The 22,788-nt window shown below is 45.5% G+C and overlaps 1 protein-coding gene and 1 long non-coding RNA gene across 5 annotated transcripts in view; both read right to left on the reverse strand.

Moving 5' to 3' along the window:
* On the reverse strand, positions 1-1,276 carry LOC109250183 (uncharacterized). Its single transcript, XR_002072915.2, has 2 exons — positions 1,041-1,276; positions 1-163 (listed from the first exon to the last, which is right to left on the reverse strand). It is a non-coding gene; the product is annotated as an uncharacterized LOC109250183 (long non-coding RNA).
* Positions 1,277-3,284: 2,008 nt separating this feature from the next.
* Positions 3,285-22,788, reverse strand: part of NR6A1 (nuclear receptor subfamily 6 group A member 1) — a 230,481-nt gene continuing 210,977 nt past the window's right edge. For 2 of the 4 annotated variants that reach the window (XM_019421168.2, XM_019421170.2), the window contains 5 exons: positions 21,506-21,733; positions 19,927-20,181; positions 12,430-12,551; positions 10,628-10,780; positions 3,285-8,513 (listed from right to left, as the gene is read on the reverse strand). In XM_019421168.2, the coding sequence (XP_019276713.1) occupies positions 8,425-8,513; positions 10,628-10,780; positions 12,430-12,551; positions 19,927-20,181; positions 21,506-21,733 (847 nt within the window). In that variant the 3' untranslated portion in view covers positions 3,285-8,424. The remainder of the gene's footprint in view (positions 8,514-10,627; positions 10,781-12,429; positions 12,552-19,926; positions 20,182-21,505; positions 21,734-22,788) is intronic. The other 2 variants (XM_019421169.2, XM_019421171.2) reach the window with 2 other exon arrangements.

Here is a 22,788-nt window from a genome sequence, read left to right on the forward strand (position 1 = left end):
TCACAGTGTGGGTAGGGAGTTGCAGAGGAAACAAGGGGTCCTGGGTCAGACACCCTGGATGCAAGTGTCAGCTCCAACACTGACCAGCTGTGAGACTTTGGGCTGGTCCGTTTTGTCTCCTTGAGCCTCGGTCTCCACTATGTAAAAGTGCTGGGCTTTTAACCTAAAAGACACGGTATGTAGACTCCTCAGAACCTTGCCGGGCATAGAGTGGACACAAGAATGGGAGTTCCTTTCGCCTCTCCTGCTGGCTGTGCCTCAAACTCCTCACCCTGAGAAGGGGCCTCCTTGGAGCTTTCCTCAGTTCCTACACTTCTCCTCGGACTAGGTACTGAACAGGAAAGGTCTGTGGAGAGGGAGCTTGCCGGGAGGGCAAGGATGGGGCTGTGGTCTCCATGGTGAGACTTGTTGCCAAGGGAACAAGACTCCGAGAGCCCTAGGTCTGACGGTTGGGCACTTTTGCCACAGTATCTCAGAGAGCTGGTTACCACTGTGGACTTAAAACCCTGGTGGGCAGCCAAAGCCAGAGAGGTGGACTGTGGCTCTTCTGGGCTTCTGTTATTGGGGTGTGAGGGGTTGTGGCTCCCCTCATAACAGCTTCCAACCGGGGACGGTGAGTCCTCCTTAACTCCTAAGACAGACACGTCATCTCCATTTATCTGGCCAGGAAAGTGAGAGGTATCAATCTGGGTCAAGGCCACATACAACCGGTAAGGGGAAGAGCTGGAATTAGACCTCGGATGGCGAGACCCCTGAGGTGCCTGTCACACAAGCTGCCTGAGGGAAATGATCCCTAAGGGAGGGATCCATGTAGACACATCCAATCTGATCTCAACACCCATCATTTTCTTGGTGGTTTCTGGCTTCAGACTCTGACATAAGCCAGAGCTGTGGCCCTAGAGATGATCTTACTCACCTCAGAGGATTTGTGTTAGGATAAGGAAGTCAGCACAAATCCTACATAACAGGAGGCACTCAGTGCTCGCTTATACTAATTCCTGAGGTTACATGAGTTACGTAACCTTGGGCAAATTACTTACCCTTTCTGGGCCTCGGTTTTCTTATCTGTAAAATGGGATCTTCACAGCATCAACTTCAGAGGGTGACTTTGAGGAATCGGAAATGTAATGCGTATAAAATGCCGAGTACTGTGCTTTTGCCTTGCTCTATGTATGTTTCTTTATTATTCTTCCAGATTATTGCCTGGCACTCAAGGAAACCAAAAGCTCAGCATTAGTTCCATAGCAATTTATAAATTTAGAGCAATGTTCTACATTTTGTTCCACGGAACACTGTCCCAGCAGAATTTTAACAGGAAGAAAAAAATATTCCATGTTTAAATACTTTTCTGGTAGGCCCTGGGCTAAACAGAAATTAGCTTTCTTCAGGTAAGATTTCTCAGAGCCTTTAATATGCCAACGAAGGTTGGGAATCAGTTAAGAGGAAGGTAGACTGAGTGCAGTATTTCCCAGGTTTTTGACAGTGGAACTCCTACTTTTTCCAGGAAGCCACCTTGTTGGGTTGTCTGTGTTCTGAGAAACCATAGATTCAGTGTCTGTAGTACTATACCTATTTGGGGGATGGCACCACTTTTCAGATTAATTTGGTTAGGTCCATTTACTCACCTCTTACAGAAATTAATCCTTTATTAGTTTCATAGGGTTTTGTTTTGTTAAGAGCAAAAAGTTCAACCAAAGGCCATTATTGAGTTTTGTTACAAACTCCAGACATTCATATTCAGCACTGTTGAACTGCTCAGGCAGAGCAGGGAGGAAGCCTGTTGTAACTTTGGTATCAGATAGACCTGGATTCAAAAGCCAACTCTGCCACTTCCTCATATGTCACCTTAGGCAAAGAGCTTAATTTCTTTGGGCCTCAATTTGCTTAGGAGTAAAATGGGGCTGAAGCCTACACCTTGTAAAGCTGTTCTGGGAATTACAGGAGATCATGCATGTGAAGCCCCCATCACAGTGCCTGGCCCTCACTAGGCACTCAGCGAATGTGTTTCTTCTCTTCCTTGCACCTCTGTGTTTTATCTGTTCCCTATTGTGCAGCAAGGAAAAGTCTATTAATTAGTTCTGCAGGGTTTCCTTCATTCTAAAACCACCTCTTCCAAACCTCAAGGGTTCTCTGGTCCCTTGTGCCAGAGGAGGCTGAGGTGTGGGAAGGGAGCTGGGCTTCCCCTCATTTCACACATGGGGATTTAATAGATTTTGATCAGACTCTCCTCAGCCTCTATGGTTTCAAACTGAGGAACCTTCATCTTTCCTGTCTTCATATAACCCACAACCCCAATTCTGACACTTCTCTGATCATATGAACAGCAGGATTACAGGACAGTTGGGCTCTCAAGTTGGACATCTCTGGGTACAAGTCTTGACACTTCCTGTGTGACTTTGGGCACAATCCTTGACCCCTTAGAGCCTCCACTTTCTCAGCTCTAGAAAACCTCATCTATTTACTGGAAAGACAGATGTTAATAGGCTGGACCGTGGTGTCATAATAGGCAAGGTACCACCAGCAGACTGCTACACTGAGATATAGCTGTCTTTCAGAGATGTGGCAGATGGCTTTCCTTCCTAAACTCCTGAATGTGGCATTCAAGGCTCCCAAGGGCTTCTCCAGCCTCAACTCTTGCTAATCCCTTCCATCTGCCACCATTCCTGCCACGGCAATCCCTTGTTATACCCAAATATTGCATGTTTCTGATTCAAAGCTGGGTGGGCCTTCAAAGATGTTGATCTCTCTCATCTCTACCTGGTCTAGCTTCCTTTCTGTCCGGTGCCTTTCTTCAAGACCTGCCTTCAACACTCCTCTGTGAAGCACTTCCTGAGTAGAACAAGCCACTCCCTCCTCTACACCCTTACAACCTCATATATGTCCTTCATTACAACTGGATCCCACTGTACTGCAAAGGTCTGTGTTTCCTTCCCCCACCAGACTTAGTTCCTCTAGTTGTGCCACCTTCTGACTGCATGACTTTGAATGAGTCCCTTCACCTCACTTCAATAAAACAGAGGTAATAATCCTTGGAGCTCAAGGAGGTTCAGGTTTGTGAAAAGTCCCAGCGTAGCGCCTGGCACACAGAGCAGACACCTTACTCAGTACTGGGCCATTGATTCAAGCAGCTCTGAGTTATCCCTCTGCCAGACCCTCAGCAACAGGAACCGAGTGGGGAGGGTGTCTGCTACAAGCAGGAGCAACGGGTCTGAAGGCCCCAGCCAGCTCCTCTGGACACCCCACCATCCCTCCCCAGAACCCCAGACAGGCTTCACAGACAGATGCCACGTGCAGAAGGATTCACATTTATTGGTTCAAATACAGTACCTAACATTTGCTAAACATGCATTTCACACTAATTGGTCACATTTCCACAGGTAGTCAATTCACAGAAAAGGGCCCATCCCTTGCCAGCTGGCAGGGTGGGAGGTAGCAGAGGGCCTGGGTAGCCCTTGGCCGGCCCTTTGGGGACAAGGGCTCAGAGACATCCCATTTATGCGATTCCTACACAGGACTGTGGGTGCAAGTGGGCCAACGGTAGGTAGCTGAGGGACACGTTCACTGATGTGTGTGCCACTACAGCACCTGACGGTGGGGTTGTGGGAGGTGGTGCTCCCTGTGCCTTGGATCACAGGAAGGAAATGGTGATCTCTGCAGGGGAGGGAGTGGCTAGTCCATGGCTGGGCAGGTGGCTGGGACTCCCCAGACGCGGCCCAGACATTGCAATGCAGCCACAAGCCCCTATCGCAAGCCTGGGATGGCAACACGGACAAAAACACCAACACCCCAGGGCAGGCAGGGCTTCTTTCCTGACAGAAACATGTAAACAGAGAGGGAGCTGCAGTATTTTTTTCCCACAGGATTCCTCAGGGAGGAATCGATCAGGATGTCATTCAAGAGGTAGTTTTATTTTTTTCTTTTTCATGGAAATTTGAGTCAACAACATTCTTACCTATTATAAGACATTTCAGAGAAAGAAAAAAAAAAAAAAATGGTCACCAAAGGGCAAAAATGATCCTTTGGCTGGCAGAGCTGGCTCCAGGATTTAGAAGACCAGCCTCCACCAGTAACACAACTTTCTTCTTGGGCTTGGAGCAAACTCTGGCCTACCTCACAGCTTCCCTTTGAGCCTGCAAATGATTCTTGAGCAGGCTGTGCTTCATTTAGGGCTGCAGGCCCAGAGGAGGGAGGCCAGACGGGAGCTGGATTGGGCAGAGGGACCAGGCATTTTTATGAGCTGGTATACCGAGGCAGAGCCACCGTGGCTCATGTTGCAGGACAGCCAGAAGTCTTCAAGTTCAAGGTAGCCCAGGTCTAGCTGAGAAGGAAGCCCCAGCTTGCTCCCAGACTCCACATGTTCTCTAGGGCTCCTGCTTCTGAGGAAACGTCCAGGCCTAGCTCTCAAGCCCAAAAAAAGAAGCTGCTGCTTGTGGCAGCCAAGAGAGGGGTTTCTGGGGACCCTGTAATTAAATACACATCCCTGAGCTGTGGCCCTAGAAACCCTTGCCTCGAGGCTAATCAGTTTCCAGCACCTGGTGGAATGATTGCCGTTTCTCATCCTGAGACACAGATAAAACATCATTTCACAGACACTGGACATAGATGCTTCAAGCTGAGGAAAAAGGGAGGAATGATTAACTGCAAAGGCAGAGGGGAGTGTAGGGGATTCTCATGGATCAAGTTGGGGAAAGTAAGAATAGTGTGGGTGGGTTTTTTTTTTGTTTTTTTTTTTTTTTTAGTTTTGTTTTTTGTTTTAAAAAATCAATAAAGAAAAGTTTAATAAAAGAGCTGGTCTGAAAGCCTGGATTTCTTAAAATAATTGCAAAATTTTAAAAAGCAACAAGGAAAAAGGCATATAAACCAGGGGCCCAGAGCTCAAGACTTGGAACAACTGCTCAACTTCCTGCCCTACTGAGAGGCCAGGGTCCCCTTACTTCGGCCAACCTTGGACATGGCTTAGGTGCTGCCCAGTGTGTTTGTTCATCTGTCTCCATCTGTCCCATTCCTTGACTGGAAATCAAGAACAAACAAAGTTAGGAAATGGGGAGCAGAACAAGGTAGCTAACTCAGAGAGCCCAGGGTTTTAAGGACCTGGTAACGTATTGGCCATGGCAGGTACTCACATCCCTGAAATGGGGTGGCAAGTAAGAAGCAAGTCGGTGTGGGGTGGGTGACTGTCAGCAATGCCTTAGAGACCCTGAGATTCCCTTGATGCATCCTCTGGTTCTGGAGAACAGGACAGGGAGGTTCCTGCGTGCTGCCTTCTATCCCTGGAGGTTCGCTCACCTCACTTACGGGGCAGACATGGGGCCGGTGTCCTCTGAGCCAGGTGGAGTGCTTAGAGACAGGTTCTGGGGAGTTTCTCCAGACTAAGGGCGAGACCACTGAACCTTGTGAAAAATTCCAAAATTCTACAAAGGAGCCAGAGAGCATGAGTTGTAGGTGAAGTTCCAAGATTCCAAACTTTTATCTTGGGTCGAGAAAACACTTAATGGGAAAGGAAAGGAAAAGCCTGTGTGTTTCAATGCAGTGCACACAGCTTTACCACAGCTTTCAGGGTTATAATTTTATGGTGGAAAAACTCTCACTCAAAGTGAGCGCTGTTGGTAGCAGGGGATCAGAGAGAGGACAGAAGAGAAGGGAATTAGAGACAACATGCACAACTTTTTTCTTCTTCCACTAGCAAAAAGGCTACCTTGTTAACCAAACATTATGGGAAGAAAGGCAAAAAACAAACACACCAAACCTCCCCCTCCAACCTTTCTCTGTGTCCTTCAAACCAAATTCACAAATACATCTAGTGGCTGACCTAATGTCTCCACGCTGCTAGCTACACTCCTACCTTCTCCTCCTAATACCTGAGTTTGCAATGCAACACATTCACTTTACCCTGTTTAAAAAAAAGCCCACGTCATAAAAGGACTGGGTGCAGAAGACATTAAAGGCTGTCCACAGGTCAGGCTCCGGCTTGGAACACACGGCCACTTGGCTCAGAAATTCTGCAGGGCTCTTGGCAATGAATGGGCTCTTTGTTCTGTGGAATCTGCTGCAAACATTTGTAAAAATGGATTTGTACAATGGCAACTTGCAGAAGCTTTCCCCCACTCCACAAATTAACAACTTGCTCTGTTTAACGCTGCGTTATTGGAGAGACATGCTCTTGCCTTGTCAGAGAGCAATTTCCTTTGATATCCAACACAACCAGTAAAATGCTTAATTTAAGAGAAAAGCAATTTCAAAAAGTAATTTGACACATGGAGGTCTAGAGCAAAGAAAGATACTGCACACAGGAGCAGTCTTGGAGAAGGGGACTCTGATATATGTCTCCTCCCCTACCTTGAGGAAAGCAGCTTGGAGTCTGACCTGTAGCCAAAGAATGTGATCTAGTTGGTTAAATAAAAAAATTCAGGGAAACAAAAATATTGTGAACTCAGAAATAAACAGATACACACACAAAACACTTCCCATCAACTAGTGAAAAACATTCTGGTTGGAGCTTTTCCTGAGGAACATGTCTCTTTTCTCTTTCAGAGCAGCTGGAGAAATGGCATTAAGGAATAATAAATGCTCTGAGTTTTAGATCCATCAAGGGACAAAGTCATCATTCTGCCGGTACCCGTAACATTTCACTGGGAAGAAAAGATTACAATCTGACACGGACTACCTGGTATGCACATGATGTGGTGGCTGACTGGGCAAGTTTGCAAGGCCGGGTTGGGAAGAGAGCAAAAGACCTTTGACTAAACAGGAAAAACAAAATGCTGTGGGCCCCTCAAGCCCACCCAGGGAGGCACCCAGTTAAGTGGTCTGTCTGCTGCACTGGCTGTGGGAGGCACCTGGGTATAGGCAGAGACAACTGCTCTAGTAAGGCAAAGAAAGGAAAAGCACCTGAAAGAACTCTAAGACAGACATGGTATGGCTGCTGGCCAAAGCCAAGAGGGTAAGGAACGTTTCCCAGGACTAGGTAGGGCAGGTAGTGAAAGACTAGGAGGTCCAGGCCATATCTGCAGAGGGGGTAGCCGGACCCTGAGGAACATGAGGTAGTTTCAAGCCTCACCCCACCCCCTGCCACTTCCCTTCCAGGTGCTTTGGACTCCAGCCCTCTAGGCCTTGGTCAGCCAGGCCACTGATAGTCTAACAGGCAGCTGGGCCACTCTGATCCTTGGGCTTTCTAAGGAAACCTGGTCTCACTTTGGAGAGATTAGGAGAACTTGGGAGTAGAATGAAGAGGCAAAAATTCTGTTCAGCAGGTGGGGGGATGGTCCTTCCCACTGTATGAAAGACTGCAGGTTTGGGATTCAGTCCTGAGGGTGGGACGAGATGGGGTGAGGGGAGGAACAGGGAAAGGAAGATTATTCTTCTGGCAGTCTGGCCTTTGTCCCACTACCCTTTGAAGAAAGCAAGGTGAAAGGAGAATAAATTAGCAGTGGGCACCAGGATTCAGAGCATGACATTTTGTTCAGTTTTTTTCAAAGGGCCAATAGGAAGCCAAATTTATAAGAGAGAGACAGGAGTCTGAGGAAAGTGGACCTTGGTAGATCCAGGTAAAGAAACTAAGTAGCTGTGACCCCTAGGGAGCTGGTAGACAAGTCCCAAGAATTAACTTACTGCCAGGGACTTGTGTGGATGAAAAGTTGACAGTGGCAGAAACTGACGGTGGTGGTTCAGACGGTGGGGGCGGGGGGAGCCCACAGCATGGTGTGAGAACAGAAACCCTTCTCCCTGAGGACTTGTATGGAGGGAGGACACCTAACTTAGATTTGGTCACTGTGCCCTTCCCCCTCAACTGTCATGCTTTCCAAAGAAAAGAGATGGCTAAATCCTTATCTCCTGTCCTGTTCCCAGTGTCTTCCCCACTTTGCTTGATAAACCTCCCAACGCCACTTTGCCCCTTTATGATGTGCTCTTTTACTTTTACCTGGCAATTCGGTAGCTAGAAAAAGGCAGTTCGCTCTCTGACAGACTAATGTAGGAGTCTGCTGAGAACATGTGGAAAAAGTAGGGATGGTCACATCCCTCCCTTCCCACTGAGGTAGTCGTCTTTGTCAACATTATGGAAATATTCATCTCAGCCCCATCCCACCCTCTCCCTCAAAATACAAAAGAACTATCTCTAAACAATGACAACACTATAACATTAAACATCTTCACATTCTGTAAACTGCAAGGAAATGCATCGGCTGCATTTACACAAAAGCATGTGCATCATGTTGAAGGCCATACATTCAACTCTGTCGTGAAATAAATATATAGAAAAATGAGGTTAAAAAAACAGACAAACAAACAAAAACTCTTCTTGCTATGGAGGCGACTGGAAACACTGCTCCACAGCCTCCACCTTGGTCTCTCTGGCTCTTTCTTCTGGAGCCTGTCCTGCCCACCCAAGGCGTTGCAGTTGGCCTGAGGAGGGGCGCTGGGAACAGGTCATTCCTTGCCCACACTTGTCTTGCAGGAATGCAGTACCACCTTAAAGAGGAGAGGCAGCTGCTCCAGGGGTACATTCACCATCTTTCCTGGTAACAAGGTGGGAAAAGAAGAGTTAGCAAGTGGCTGCAGTGGGAAAGTGTAGCTGCCTCCTTCCTCTCAGGCTGGTAAAGGGAGAATGTTGCCTTTTTTTTTTTTTTTTAAAGTTTATTTATTTTGAGACAGACAGACAGAGAGAGAGAGAGAGAGAGAGCGAGCAAGCAGGGGAGGGGCAGAGAGGGAGGGAGAGAGAATCCCAAGCAGGCTCCTTGCCATCAGCACAGGGCCTGATGTGGGGCTCGAACTCACAAACTGTGAGATCATGACCTGAGCCAAAACCAAGAGTCGGATGCTTAACTGACTGAACTACCCAGGCACCCTGAGAGAATGTTTATTGCCCTTTTGAGTGACTGGAGCAAGAAAAGTGCCAGGAGTATCAGACAAACTGTGTTAACATCCTGATACCCAGACCCATTCTGGTGCCCTAGAGAGTCTAGTAATGGTGCAAGCTATAATCATTGCTACCATTTACTTGCTCTGCACTAGGTGTTTAAATGCCTTATCTAATGCTCACAATATTTCCATGTGACAGCTGGAACTTTTTATCCCTATTTTATAGATGAAGAATCTGAAACTGAAAGGTATTCCTAGATGTTCTCTTAGAGCTAAAATACCATGAGAAACATATTCTGTTTTTTTTTTTTTTTTTTTTCCTGTTAGATTCTCTAACTAGCATTCCAAAAAGCACTGTTCTTTCGAATAGTATAATGGGTGAGTAAAAGTACTGGAAAGAAAAGGAGGGGGGTAATCACAGGGGCAAGTAAATTTGAGAAATTCAGGGTTCATAAAGGTATACAGGTTTCTTTATTGGAGGACTTCACAGAGCATTCAGTGTGCTAACATACTTTGTAGATATCTGAGGCCGTCGTTCTTCTCCCTGACCGTATCTTAGAGTCATGCCCAGGTCCCATGCCATATCAATTAAATCAGGATTTCTGGGGTACAATCCAAGCACAGATATTTTTTAAAAGCTTCGCAGGTGATTCAAAATGCTGCCAGAGTTGAGACTCCATCTCAGTATTAATTACTGCCCTCTCTTTATTTCAGAGAGCATCTGAATTAATATCTTGTTCAGTAAGACAAAGATTTGGAAATGCTGAGATATAAACTACCAAAGCACCCCTAAAATTCCAAAATTTTAGGTCCATTTCAGATCTGCTAGACTATCTAGGTCCAAAAAGTAGAAACAAAAATTCCTTTATCAGATTGAAAAATTTTTCCTTCAAAATTGCACTGCTGAATCTGACAGGAACAATCTTAGTCTAGAGGTCACATTTCTGTGTTTTCCCTCAGTGTATACTGGCTACTCTACACAAGAATCTTTACCAAATGAACTAAAGCAACCATAACAACAAGAATTCCTTTGCAAAGGTATAATTTTTGAGAATTATTTTAAAGGTATCACTTTAAATGAATGATCCCAGAAAATCTGTAAGAAATTTTCCAAAATGAAGTTAATTAAAAAAATTGAGGGGCGCCTGGGTGGCTCAGTCGGTTAAGCGTCCGACTACAGCTCAGGTCACGATCTCGCAGTCTGTGAGTTCGAGCCCCGCGTCGGGCTCTGGGCTGATGGCTCAGAGCCTGGAGCCTGTTTCAGATTCTGTGTCTCCCTCTCTCTCTGCCCCTCCCCTGTTCATGCTCTGTCTCTCTCTCTCCCAAAAATAAATAAACGTTAAAAAAAAAAAAAAAACAAAAAAAAACAAAAACAAACTTGAGATATAATTAATTCAAATACCATAAAATCCACCCTTTTAAAGTATATAACTCAGGAATTGAAGTTAATTTGAGAAACCCTGAGCCTGTTTCGCCATCCACTGAATGACCATAATATCACCAATCACTAGCCTTGCAGTTTGTTCTGAGATTAAGTAACAAAAGGCCACAAAGCACCCTGCACATCATAGGCACAAAGGAAATGTCAGACTCTCTTTCCCTACAAAGAAAACACAAAATTCTCATTATAATGTAACTTTTCTGAGGGCAATGGTAGAAGCTCTTTTATGCAGTTGGTGATGGGCCTGGAATAAGCATTTTGAAAACACTGCCTGTCTCATTCCCTTCACAAGCCAAGGAAGGTTTGGAAGCCCAGCACTAAGAATGTTACCTGCAATATAGCGAATCTCAGGTAAGCACATCATGAGGTCAGGAAAGCGGTTCGGCTGATGTGTGTATTTATATTCAGTGAAATCCTGGCAAATGTACCAATATCGCTTGTTCAGTTGTTCCAGCTGTGAGGCACTGGTCAGACCCCTGATATCTGTTAAAAAAAAAAACACACACACACACAGGAAATGGAGGGGTTTTCTATTGGGGAAAGAACACCAGCTCCTTCAATATGTGCATCTTTCAATTAAAAGTTATTAAACATTGTCACAACAGGAGACCTTTTCTCTTTCTGACATGGAGGAACAAAACTCTGGACAAGGGAAGAGAAATCAGATACAGGCAAAAAATTATAAAGGAGAATCACTAGACTGAAACACTTGAGTGCTAGGCTCTATCTTCCTCAGCTCCTACATAGCTCCCAGCACAGTGCTTGACACAAAACAGGCACCAGTGGATGTTCAACAACTGGCTGAATAATCTACCTTTCATAATGTATCTTTCAGAGTATCTTTAAACTGGCCCTTTGCTGGAGGCCGATCAGAAAGCTTGCGGAGCCTACACGTTTATGCTAGGCATATACTCACACATGGTCTCCTATGTGCTTCTGCTCACACTATTCTACCTGGGCTGTCACTCCAGCTTTTTTCTATATAGATTTCTCTCTTTATATAAAAATGTATATGTGTATATAATATGGACATGTATGTATACACACACACACACACAACTATCCCTTTTATCTATAGAATATATAGTTTACACACACACACGTTTATATATACATAAATAAGAGAACATAAATATTCTCTCTCTATATATATCTTACCCAGCCTTTGAGGCCCCACTCAGATTTCTCCTCCAAGAAGTTGCTGCTGATCTCCCTCCCATCTGAGGCTCAAGTAATGTGTCAAGTGCCATTTTAAAGTGTGTATTTCTTGAGGCCAGAGACCTGGGGTCTATTTTTATTTAATGTCTTTAATGCTCAACACAGTGCCTGGTCTAGGGAAGGCACACAGAACAGCAGATAAATGAGTGGAGAAGACAAATGAATGAATAGTGGAGAAGCAGCAGGAGGAGTAGGCACAGAGGAGGGTATTGGAAGTCTCGACTAGGAAACTGAACACAGGAAGAGAGTACTTTCAATGTTACAAGGCAGCAAAAGCGCCCCGTTGCACTGTGAGAGTACAGCACTCATACACTACTTTGGAAAAAAGAGAATACAAATTCTCCTCCACACTCCGGTCACTAGCAGCTACCAAGTGCCACTTTGCAGGTAATCCCCCACATAAACCACATTCGGCCCTCCTCTAAACAAAAGCCATGCTTGATATGCATTGTGTGAGTTCTTGTGCACCACCATTCTGCCCTGAAGGGGCCGTCAGAAGCACTGCCAGACTGTCACAGAGGTCTTATCTCCAATAGTTTCATCAGTCACCCTGGTCTTCTTCAGTTGCTGGTAAACTTGGTACAAATTTTAAATGACGCATGTACTGTCCTTGGTGTCTGTGTTTAAATGCATTAAAACTGACTAAACAAAGCGAATCCTTTTCCTTCCTCTATGAGTTATAGAGACTGTGGCATTTAGGTTTGAAGAAAAAATCCAAAGCATGCTCTGCACTATAGAGGGGCAGGATGAGGAGAGCACAGGCCTTTATCTAAGATGGGTACCCACATCGTGTGACAGATTCTGTGTGACAGTCCTGAGGGTAAAGGGGTGGGAGGTGGTGTGTGAAACGAGGGCAAATGCTCTCTGGCCAACAACAACAACAAAGTCCCCTTTCCTCATCCCCAGCTACTTACCTTGATTTAAGAAGTTAATTGCTTTCATGCAAGCGTACTCTTCATTGCTGACCTTTAGCTGATGGAACTTGTGATATAGGTAGATGAGCCGCTCGATCACCTCCATCCCTTCATCACTAAATCTGGGAAACAGACAGTGGAGGTCAAGGAAGGGAAGCCAGAGGTCTCCTATAGCTCCTTAAGGAATCTAGGATTGAAAAGAGCCCGAACTTGGGGGAAATGGAATCCAGAACCATTTGTGAAGGACAGGTAGCTCCATGGTTTGTCTAGCAGCCAAGAGAGCTCATATAAGCTGCTGTTCCCAAGGTCAGGTGGGGTCAATCAAATCTAAGTTCAAATCCAGCTCCAACATATAAAAGCTGTAAGACTTTGGGAAAATCATTTGACCCCTCTAACCTTTGAGGTCCTCTTTTGTAAAATAGTAACACTTGTCTGCTTAGGGTAACAAGGGCCAAAGGCAGTCTGTGAAACGTAAATGTGGAGAAATAGGACATTATCAAGGTACTGCTATTGTTGAAATGCAGTCTGCAGTGTCAACGGCAGCTGCCATGGTGACTCTATGTGAGCTTCTGCCACGATGAAGAAAAAGCTGATGGTTATATTTTTTAGGTTCACTGTTTCTAGCAGGGCTGAGGTTACACACAGTGAAAAAAAATGTTTGGCATCCCTGACTTCAGCTAGGGAGGGACAGAAACATTAACTGAGCCTCCATGTCATACCAGTCTCTGTGCTGGGCACTTTAAAAAAATACATTTATTTATTTTTGAGAGAGAGCATGTGAGTGGGGGAGGGGCAGAGAGAGGGGGAGACAGAGGATCTGAAGCAGGCTCTGTGCTGACAGCAGAGAGCCTGATGCGAGGCTCAAACCCACAAACCGAAGTTGGACGCTCAACCATCTGAGCCACCCAGGTGTCCCTGTGCTGGGCACTTTATGTGTACTTTCTCATTTAATCTTCTCAGCCCTATGGGCTAGGTGAGACTATCATTACCACTGTACAGACGAGAAACTGAAGTTCAAAGAATGGAGGAGACTGGTCCACAAGCATACAGTTGGTGGCAGAGCTAGAACCTGGAACCTGCGCTAACTTCCCAAGGCCTTGGTTTTTCCAACATCTACATAGCAGGTAAGACTCAATGCGGACCATGATCCTTTCTTTGGATCAGGAGAAAGCTCCTTGGGGGAAGACCAAGTTTTAGAAAAAGGAAGCCAAGGTTAGAGGACTAATCCTCTGGGTCCTAGTGGGGAACACCTCATACCAGAGGTGGGGACACCACCAAACCAAGAAGGCAAAAAGGCTTAATGGGGAAGCAAGTGTTTATAAAAGCTGGGGTCGGGGTCACGCTCAGCCTCTGCCCTTCCAGGAGTGGACTAAGGAGAGTTCCAGACAGGCCTTAGATGCAGCTCAGTCATGGAGAGAAGATGCTCAGCCCTGGGACTGCTCCCTGGTGGCATGTTCAGATCTGAGTACTGCAGCCCTATGCCAGGCAAGAAGGCGCTGTCTGCCCCCCTCAACACCTGGGGATGTACTACTGCTGTCTGGGCTCTACTACCTTCTGCGTTGACTCTGAAGGCCTTGCAAGGGCTTGGCCTCCTGGGCAAGCAGCACATTTTTTCTTCCCTGGGGAAAGCCTGGCCCTGGTTGGAGCCAGAGGCATCTGCCCTTCTCAAGCACCAGGGGGAGCTACAGCAGCAGCTACCTGCAATCTAGAGCCCTGACCCTTTTGCCCCAAAGTCTGGCTCCCCCTCAGTCTGAGCTGGGGTTTCGTTTCTTCCATCAGCTGATCTCAACAATGACGGCTGACTCCATTTCTCTCTGTGCCTGGCCCAACAGTTTTTATAACTTTATTAATGCTTTCCCAAACTGGCTGATAGACAAATTTATACTGAACAGCTCCTATACTAACCTTACCTACCATTCTACCCTTTGGTGAGCATTTGCTGCTTGCCAGGTACTTTGTTAAATATTCGACACACATTATTTCATGGGATACTCCCAATACATCCACCAAATTGGTATTACAATTCTCTGTTCACATGTGAAAACACAGCTCAGAGAGGTTATTTACTGTGCCCCTAGTGCATTCTTATATTTTACCCCCCTGACAACCATGAGATATCACCTCCACGTTAGGGATAAGGAAGCAAAAGAAGAGCATCTTGCCTTCCACAAAAGTTACATGGTAGATAAGTGGTGGTGGGTGGGGCCAAAGTTTAAACCTAAATTTTCTGATTCCAAGCCTGTTGCTTTCTCAGCACTCCATTGTCCACTCCCTGACTGTCAGGTCCCCACAGCAACTCAGCCCAGGGCTCAACTCAGCTACGTGCAGGGTATGCTGCAGTGCCTCGATGCTGCTGAGACATGCAGGAGGCAGTGGGCCTGAGAGTGAAGATCACATCACTGCCTCATCACAGTACTCTGCTGGCTACTTCTGTTCTTGAGAGGAAAAAGGTCTTTCCTGCAAATTCCCTCTAGGATCTGCCTGGAGGGGTGGTGTGGGGATGAAAAGCAGTAGGTCAAAAAGGAGGACACAAGCAGAGCGGCAATGCCAGCATCTGTCTGTGGCGGAGCAGTGTAGCAAACAAAGATAATGTTCTCTCCCTTAATCAGCAACCGCTTGCCCCAAGTGCTCCCTCTGGCACTGCAGAACCTGCAGGTGTGTGGTTATCAGCCGGACCCCCAGCCTGCGGTGGTGAACTTACTGCAAGGGATACAAAGGAGCTCCCAAGTGCCTGGCATGAGCACATGTCCCAAATCTGCCCGCTCTACTGGGGACAGCACATACTCTCTTTTCCAAATTTCCTAGGACAGGCAACTATCATGGACCCCTGACAGTGGTGGGGGGCTGGCAGCCAGCCCAGTAGCCCCCACTCAGTCTCCACAGCCTGACTGCAAAGCTTTCCTCCACACCCCGCATCCCACCCCTTGATAAACAAATTGTTCTCTGTTCCATGGGCCTGCTTTCTCCTCCAGCCGTGCCTCCTCCACATCTGCCCACTCCACAGTTCTAACGCCCCTGTATTCCCTGTCTGCACATTATCAGCATTTAAAGCCAGAAAGTTGGACAAACACACCCATTCTTCTTCGAGGTTCCCATTACATAGGCATGCTAGGACAAAGAAAACATTCCTGCCAGGATCCCCCAAACCACTGGACCATTCAGTCAGCAATTGAAACTGACACTATGTAAGTTATGTCCCATTAAGGGGGCTGAGAGGCCTAGTTGTCTCCTTTTCATTCAGCTAAATGCACCTACCCCCAGGAGCAGTCATCAGCCACAACCTTAGAGGAATTGCCATCTCAGCACCCACATAAACACTCCACGATGGGAGTAAGACTCTAACTCCAGGACACATTCCAGAAAGCCGAAGTTTTGAGAAGGCTAAATAATTCAGCAGAGGGAAATGGTAAGGATTCTGGGCTTTGGGGCACAACAGATCTAGGTGGTGATGTCTACTTCATCTCTTCCTAGGTTTGTAGCTTTGAGTGTTCACCTCTTTGACCCTCATGCTCCTCCTCTGTGGAACAAGGATAATATTAGTGCAGTTGCTTCGGGTGGTGGTGAGGACTAAACAAATAATGTTTGTATAGCACTTAAGATGGAATTTGGCACAATAAACAGTCTATAATTGTTAACTATTATCATTATTAATGGCATCATCATCATTGCTCCTGTTGCAACAGCAAAATGATTGTGTTTCTTGAACCTTACAGCTAGGATCTGAGCAGGGAAGCTGGGAGGCAACTTTTCATATAGATCTGGCAGAAATGGAGCTAGTGCTTGTGAGATAGAATTGCCCATTAAAGCCCATCTAGTGCAAGGCATCTTCTCTTGAGAGTGAAGGAGTCTTGATTAGGGCCAGGAGCAGTCACTGGCTGGTGCTACAATCTGCTTTAAATCAAATTCACCCAGCTCACTGTCTGATAACAGCCTGATTAAGGAAAATGGGTACCATAAATTTGATTCAATATTTGAGAAGAGAAAAGGAGGTGGTCATGTATCATCGGGGAAAAGCCCTTTCATGACAGCAGGAACTTACTTGCACTTAAGAGTTGTGAAAAAGTAAAGGCATTTTGGGGGAGTAGGAGTAATGCAGGAGCAGGCAAGGTAGAAAAGAGCTATGGCCAATTACAGACTCCACACCCTGGGTTTCTAGCAGAGGAAGGAATGCTTTACACTGATGTACCTGATTCCAGGGTTTTTCACACTTCCTTTTCCTCTGACCTCCAGGGCAGTTCCCCATGCATCTCAGGCTCAACAGACTCCAGATCAAACTCAGAGTGGCTCATCTCTTAGCCTGTTCTTCTCAGGCTCCATTATCTTGGCTAAGAGAATTGGCACTCACCTGCCTGGTAGCACCCCCACCCAACTTTCCACTCACTGAAGTCCCACTGACTTTACCTCCTTGTTATCTCTTAATTTTGTGCTGTCCTCTCTATTCCCATAGTCACTGCTGCCTTGTCCAGGCCTTGTTTTCTTTTACCTGGATTATGGAACAACCTCCTACACAGATACCATCCTCTAGCGTTGTCCATGCCAATCAATCCTGACTTTAGAGCCTCAGGGATCTTTCTAAAATGCTAACTGCCCATGTAATTACTCCACTTAAAAACATCCTAAGACTTAACAGTAGTCACATAAGATAATCCACATTCTTTAGATTGGCATTTGAATACCTTCATGACCTGCCTTCTTATACCTTTCTCTCCAGTCATTTCTCCCCTCATTTCTGTCTCTCAGATACATTCTCTCTATACAATCCACAGGATTGCTTTTGATTCCGTACACAAACCAACTATCCAAGATCTCTAACTTCTAGGACTCTGTTTTATCTCCTGCCTTCCTCCTGTTCTCTATAATCTACATATAAAAACCCACTTCAAGATGCAACTCAAATGTCTTATCCCCTGGCAAGCACTACCTGATTATGCAAGTAGAGGTACTTACTTCCTAGTCCCTCATATGTCCCTCAATCTCTACCAGTACCCCCCTGGATTATAGACTGTTATCTGTTTCTATTTGTCTCCCAATCCCCTAAACCACGGGGCTCTCACCTGAGTCAGAAACCGTGTCTGCATCATCTACGATCCCAACACCGCTCCCCTGACATGCACAACAGGGTCCTAGTACACGGAATCATAACTAACTTGTTGAAATTTAACTCTTATTTTTCCATGGAAGGATTCCATATGCTTTTAGCATGGAGTAGTGAGTCCTGACAACAAATCTATTTCTTATCCTCAGAATCCACTAGAGAGCTCAGCACCAATACATCGTCTAGAATTAGCACTGTTCAACAGAACTTTCTGAGATGATGGCGATGTTCTGTATCTGCACTGTCCAATACATGATCCACTAATCACATGTGGCTAGTGAGCACGTGGAAATGTGGCTAGTGCTAATGAGGACTGAATTTTTCATTTTATTAAATTTTAATTAAATTAAATTTAAAAAGTCACCCGAGGCTAGCAGTTACTATATTGGACAGTGCAGCTCTACATTCTCCTTGGTAAGGAGGCTTCCTAGGAAATAAACATTCCCTCACTAATTTAGCTGTTACTGGCCCCTGCCTTGCTCTTAGGGCCCAAGGGACTGGATACAGTGGGATGGGGTGCCTTATAAAGCTCAAAGCCACAGAGGGCTCTGCATGGCCAATGATCCTTGCCTACCTGCAGAAGACCTGGGAAAACCCATCATTCTATAGAGACTGGAGCCCATAGGCTGACTTTGTAGACAGCCGCAGGCTGCACTGGTGGATTCCAAGCAAATAAGGAGGCCAGGCTCACTGGGCCAGCTCTACAAACCCTGACAGTATTAGCATTGCTAACTGCAATTCAAACACTTAGTTGGCCCAGAGTTAAGGAGGAGATAGGAATTTGATAGAAACAATGAATTAGAGGCTCAAGACAAGGGGTTAGGTCATGTGCAAAATCAGATAGCTCTGTTTACAGGTCAAAGTGTCAGCTGGGTTCAAAGCTCTGTCATTTACAGATTACCCTGAAACCAGTAAGCATCACTGAAAAGGAAATATTAGGAAATCAGAGGAGGGTATTGGCACCCTGATTCCTCCCTCCCTCAGCTTTGCAAAGAGCCCTTGAGAGTCTTGGAGCTTTACTCTCAGCCCAACACTCCCCCTGTCTTTATGCCATGGTAACTGGATGGCAGGGGAAGATGTACTTTGGTCCTGTGTAGAGAAGTGTGGGGGCTAGCACCCCATCTCCTTCAGCTTTCATTGATGGGGGTACCTTTTCTCCTCTTTTTCTTGGTGCTCTGGAATCCCATGACTTTGTTTTTTTAAACTGTTCAATAAAGGTGAATTAATGAAATGTCTATTGCAATGTGATTTAAGCTTTATTTTTCATATGGATAAATTAATAAGCCAGAAAAGCTGTATCAACTGATCATTTGTTCTGATTTTGGGTTGTCACCATGTGCTGTAGGTCTTCAAAGTGAGTGAGTAAAAGATTTGTGCTAGACAGGGAGATTAGGATCCTGGTCAGCTGGGATGAGACATTATGCCAGAAAACATTGAAAAGAATGGCTCAGTCTCTTAGTCCCATGCTGTTACCATCACACTGCATCTCAGATACAGTAACAGAGCCTAAGCTTTGACACCAGGTAGGCACAGGTTCAAATCCAGGCTCTGGAGTGTTGGTCCCAACACTCAAGGGCAGGCCTCTTTGAACTTCAGTTTTCTTATCTATAAAATGGGCATAACCACACCTATAATGCTGGAGGCTGTGAGAAAGAAAGAAGACAATCATATAAAATACCAAGCCCAGGGGCATCTGGGTGACTCAGTTGGTTAAGCGACTAACTCTTGGTATCGGCTCAGGTCATGATCTCAGAGTTTGTGAGACTGAGCCCCACACTGAGCTCTGCACTGGCAGTGTGGAGCCTGCTTGGGATTCTCTTTCTCCCTCTCTCTTTGCCCGTCCCCTGCTCACATTCTCTTTCTCTCTCTCAAGATAAATAGATAAACTTAAAAAAAAAAAAAAAAGCCAAGCCCGGTGCCTGGCACACAGTAGATACTGCAGTGACTTCTAGGTCTTATTCTTCAATTGTAAACTATAGCTCAGAGCCCCCTCACCTTACAGATAAAGTTTAGAGTTTAGATTTTTGTTTTTCCCAGATATATTCTCTTACCTCAATGATCCAGATGTGATTAAAATAATAATAATAATAATAATAATAATAATAATAATAATAGCTTAGAACTCTGCTAAGGCATGCTGCACAATATTATTTATTTTTCACAACTACCTTGTTGGGGGAAGTACTGGTATTATCCCATTTTAGAAATTCAGAACCTGGGGATCAGAGATTTGACCATGGTCACAAAGGTAGTCAGTGGTAGAGTGAGGATTCAAATCCAGCCTTGTGTGTGGCTTTAATTCCTATCCTTTGGAGTGTCAGTGGGGAGCACTCCATCCCCACCTTGCAGGAATGACAATGGTTTGGTTGCTTGGGACTTCCTCCCCAGCCAACAGCCCTTACCTGTGTAGTTCCTCATCAGAGGGTGAATACTTGGCAGTGACATCAGCCAGCTCCCCAAAGATCTGTTTGCTATAAACAGTGAGGGAAGACAGCAGGATTAATTCTTGCCATGTAGAGCTCAGGAGGCACGTGTAATCCTTGATTGAGAGCTCGCAGAAGAAAGGCAGTTTCTTGATCCAAGCAATCTGCCTAAAGAGCAGCTCATCAGCTAGGCGGCAAAGCAGGGCAAACAGCTCTGCCTGAGTCACAGCATACCTGGGGGTAGGGACAGTGGAAAATTACTTCCGGTGGCCAGAGAGAGAGGATAAGGGCACAGGTAGAGGCTACTCCTAAGAGTAGAAAGGGTCTCTGGCAGTGGGCTCCTTGCCCTTGATCATGGGTCTCCAACTTCATTCAATTGAGTCTAATGATAAAGCGGCAGGACTGGAGCCAGCAGCAAGCTCAGGGCTGGGGAGGTGGGTTTGGTGAGAAAAGGTTGTAGAAAGGAAAGGAGGCTTGGAAATTTGTGCAATTATTAGGCAGTATGACTTTTAATGTTGGTGTCCACAAATGTTCCATGTGTTGAGAGAAAATTCTGTGACCCTTGCACTAGTTTTGGCAATGAGAGCTCCATTAGGTCAGGTCTGGTACCCACCCAATACAGGGGCTGACAACAAAAATGAGCCTGAGGACAGATGGCTGAAAGAGAGAACATGTTCAGAAGGTTTTCCTGCTCTCATTGCACCCCCTGGTGGTGAGTTCAGGAACTAAAGTTGCTTAGCCTTTGTGAGTTACTGCTGTATGGAAGGAGCAGGGCATTTCTCATCTCTGGGCTGGATGAGATAGGGTCCCAGTTTTCTTTCTCTCAAGGCCCCTGGGCATGACTCTTCCCCACACCCCCACACTCAGATTTATAAAGATTTTGTGTGTCCTTCTTATAAGAAGATCTTTGAATTTCCTCCGCTGATATTGGAGACTAGCTTGAAAGATCTCCAGATACATCCTAGGGATCTAAGCTTGATAGCAAACAGCCTGTGCCCCAGGCCAAAGGAATGGGTGCAGCAATTGGTGGGCCTGAAGGCTGAACTAGTATCTACTCAGGTAGAGGTGACAGAGGATTTAAAGAGTATTCCTTCCACCAACTCAGGTCTGTACACAGAGCACATGGCACCAGGCTACCAATGGGTACGTTGGCTAGAGATGCAGATAGTCCACAACCAGTTAGTGCCTTGTTACGGAGCCTGAACTTAATGTATGATTATCCCCAGAAGTATATTTCATCTCTGACTCAGAGCCAGAGAAGCACTTCAGACCCATCCCAGGGCCTGGCTTACCTAGCTAGGCCCAAGCAGAAACAAGCCTTTTAATCCCAATTCCATAGGATTGATAAAACAGTCCCAACTCTATGAAAAAAGATGCTCAAGAGAAAAACAAGGGACCACTGCCTGCAAAGATATATACAGATTTGTCCTCTGATGCTTCAGTCATTACTCATTATCCCCCGACTCATTCCAAAGCCTAGGGTATTAGTAGCCAGGGATGAAGGTGGGTGTGGGGTGGAGATCATTTTGAAGTCGCAAGGACTAAATGGGGCACTCACCCATCTTCAATCAACATGGGCGTGCCCAATGGCTCCAGGTCCTCCGCTGAGACCAGCTGGTGAATCAGACTGTACGACTGAGGATCCAGGCTGCGAGCTTGTGGGGGCAGAAGTGGCGAGTGGGCGGAATAGCTAAAAAGGTGCGGTATGTATTGATAGTGTGGAGGCACAGACATCCCCATGTACTGCTCTCTGAATGCCATGAATCCATTTAGTTCCACAGACCTACTGGAAAGAAAAGTTTCATGTCAAGCAGAACCATGGCAGGTGTACTGCCTGCTCAAAGGAAGTGAGCCACAATGTGGCTAAGGTGTTCTTTGGCCATGCAGTGTGTCTTCATCAGGGACATAATTAACGGTTACATGCATGTCTCCCCTACTAGATAGGGACTCTGTACAGATGTGTGTATGTGTGACTTATCATTGGACACCCAGCACCTGGCAAAATAGGTACTGAATACAGAGTGGTTGAATAAATTCTTTGTATAGGTGCCACATTTGAAGAGATTTTAATGGATACTCACAGACTATGGTCCACAAAGGTGTGGGGGTATGTATTTTTTTATTACTAGGAAAACTAAGGCACAGCCAGCCTAAGGGCCTTGCCAGGCCACAAAACAAATCCAGCACCTAGCAAGGAACCTGACATGTGGCAACAACTCCCCTAAACATTCAAAAGAAGGAACAAAAAAGGAACAACTGAAAGAACTGAAACAAAAAGGAACAAATGAATGAATAAAAGTTACCGTAAAATACCAAGAAAAAGGCAGATAAAAATCTGCAGGCAGATTCTTGGTATTTTCCTGGAGAAATCTAATCACTGGCCATTGGAAAAATCTAACTACTAACCACTGAAGAAATCTAACCACTCTGTTACCTAAAACAACAATCCTGTAGCTTTACCTAGATGCATTTCCTGTAACAGGGGCTGGTAAACTATAGGCTAATGGTACACAGCCACATTCATTCATTCACGTAGCGTCTGGTGGCTTTTGCACCATAATGGCAGAGTTGAGTAGTTGAGACCCAGACTGTATAGCCTACAAAGCCTAAATTATTTATTATCTGGCCTTATAGAAAACGTTTATCAATCCCTGTCCTATAAGAAAGATTTCTGCAAAAAGGAAATCTTCCCTGGTAGTTGATGGCTACATTTACACATAACAACTAACTTAACATTCTTGAACAAAGAGTCTCCAAATTGGTATTCCATGATAACAACAAATTTAAATCACTAGCTTAAAATTTTTCAGTTTCTTAAAATTTATAAAGTGAAAATCTTCA

The sequence above is a fragment of the Panthera pardus genome, unplaced genomic scaffold, assembly GCF_024362965.1.
Source record: "Panthera pardus isolate Hobbes unplaced genomic scaffold, ASM2436296v1 HiC_scaffold_20, whole genome shotgun sequence".
Taxonomy (NCBI): domain Eukaryota; kingdom Metazoa; phylum Chordata; class Mammalia; order Carnivora; family Felidae; genus Panthera; species Panthera pardus.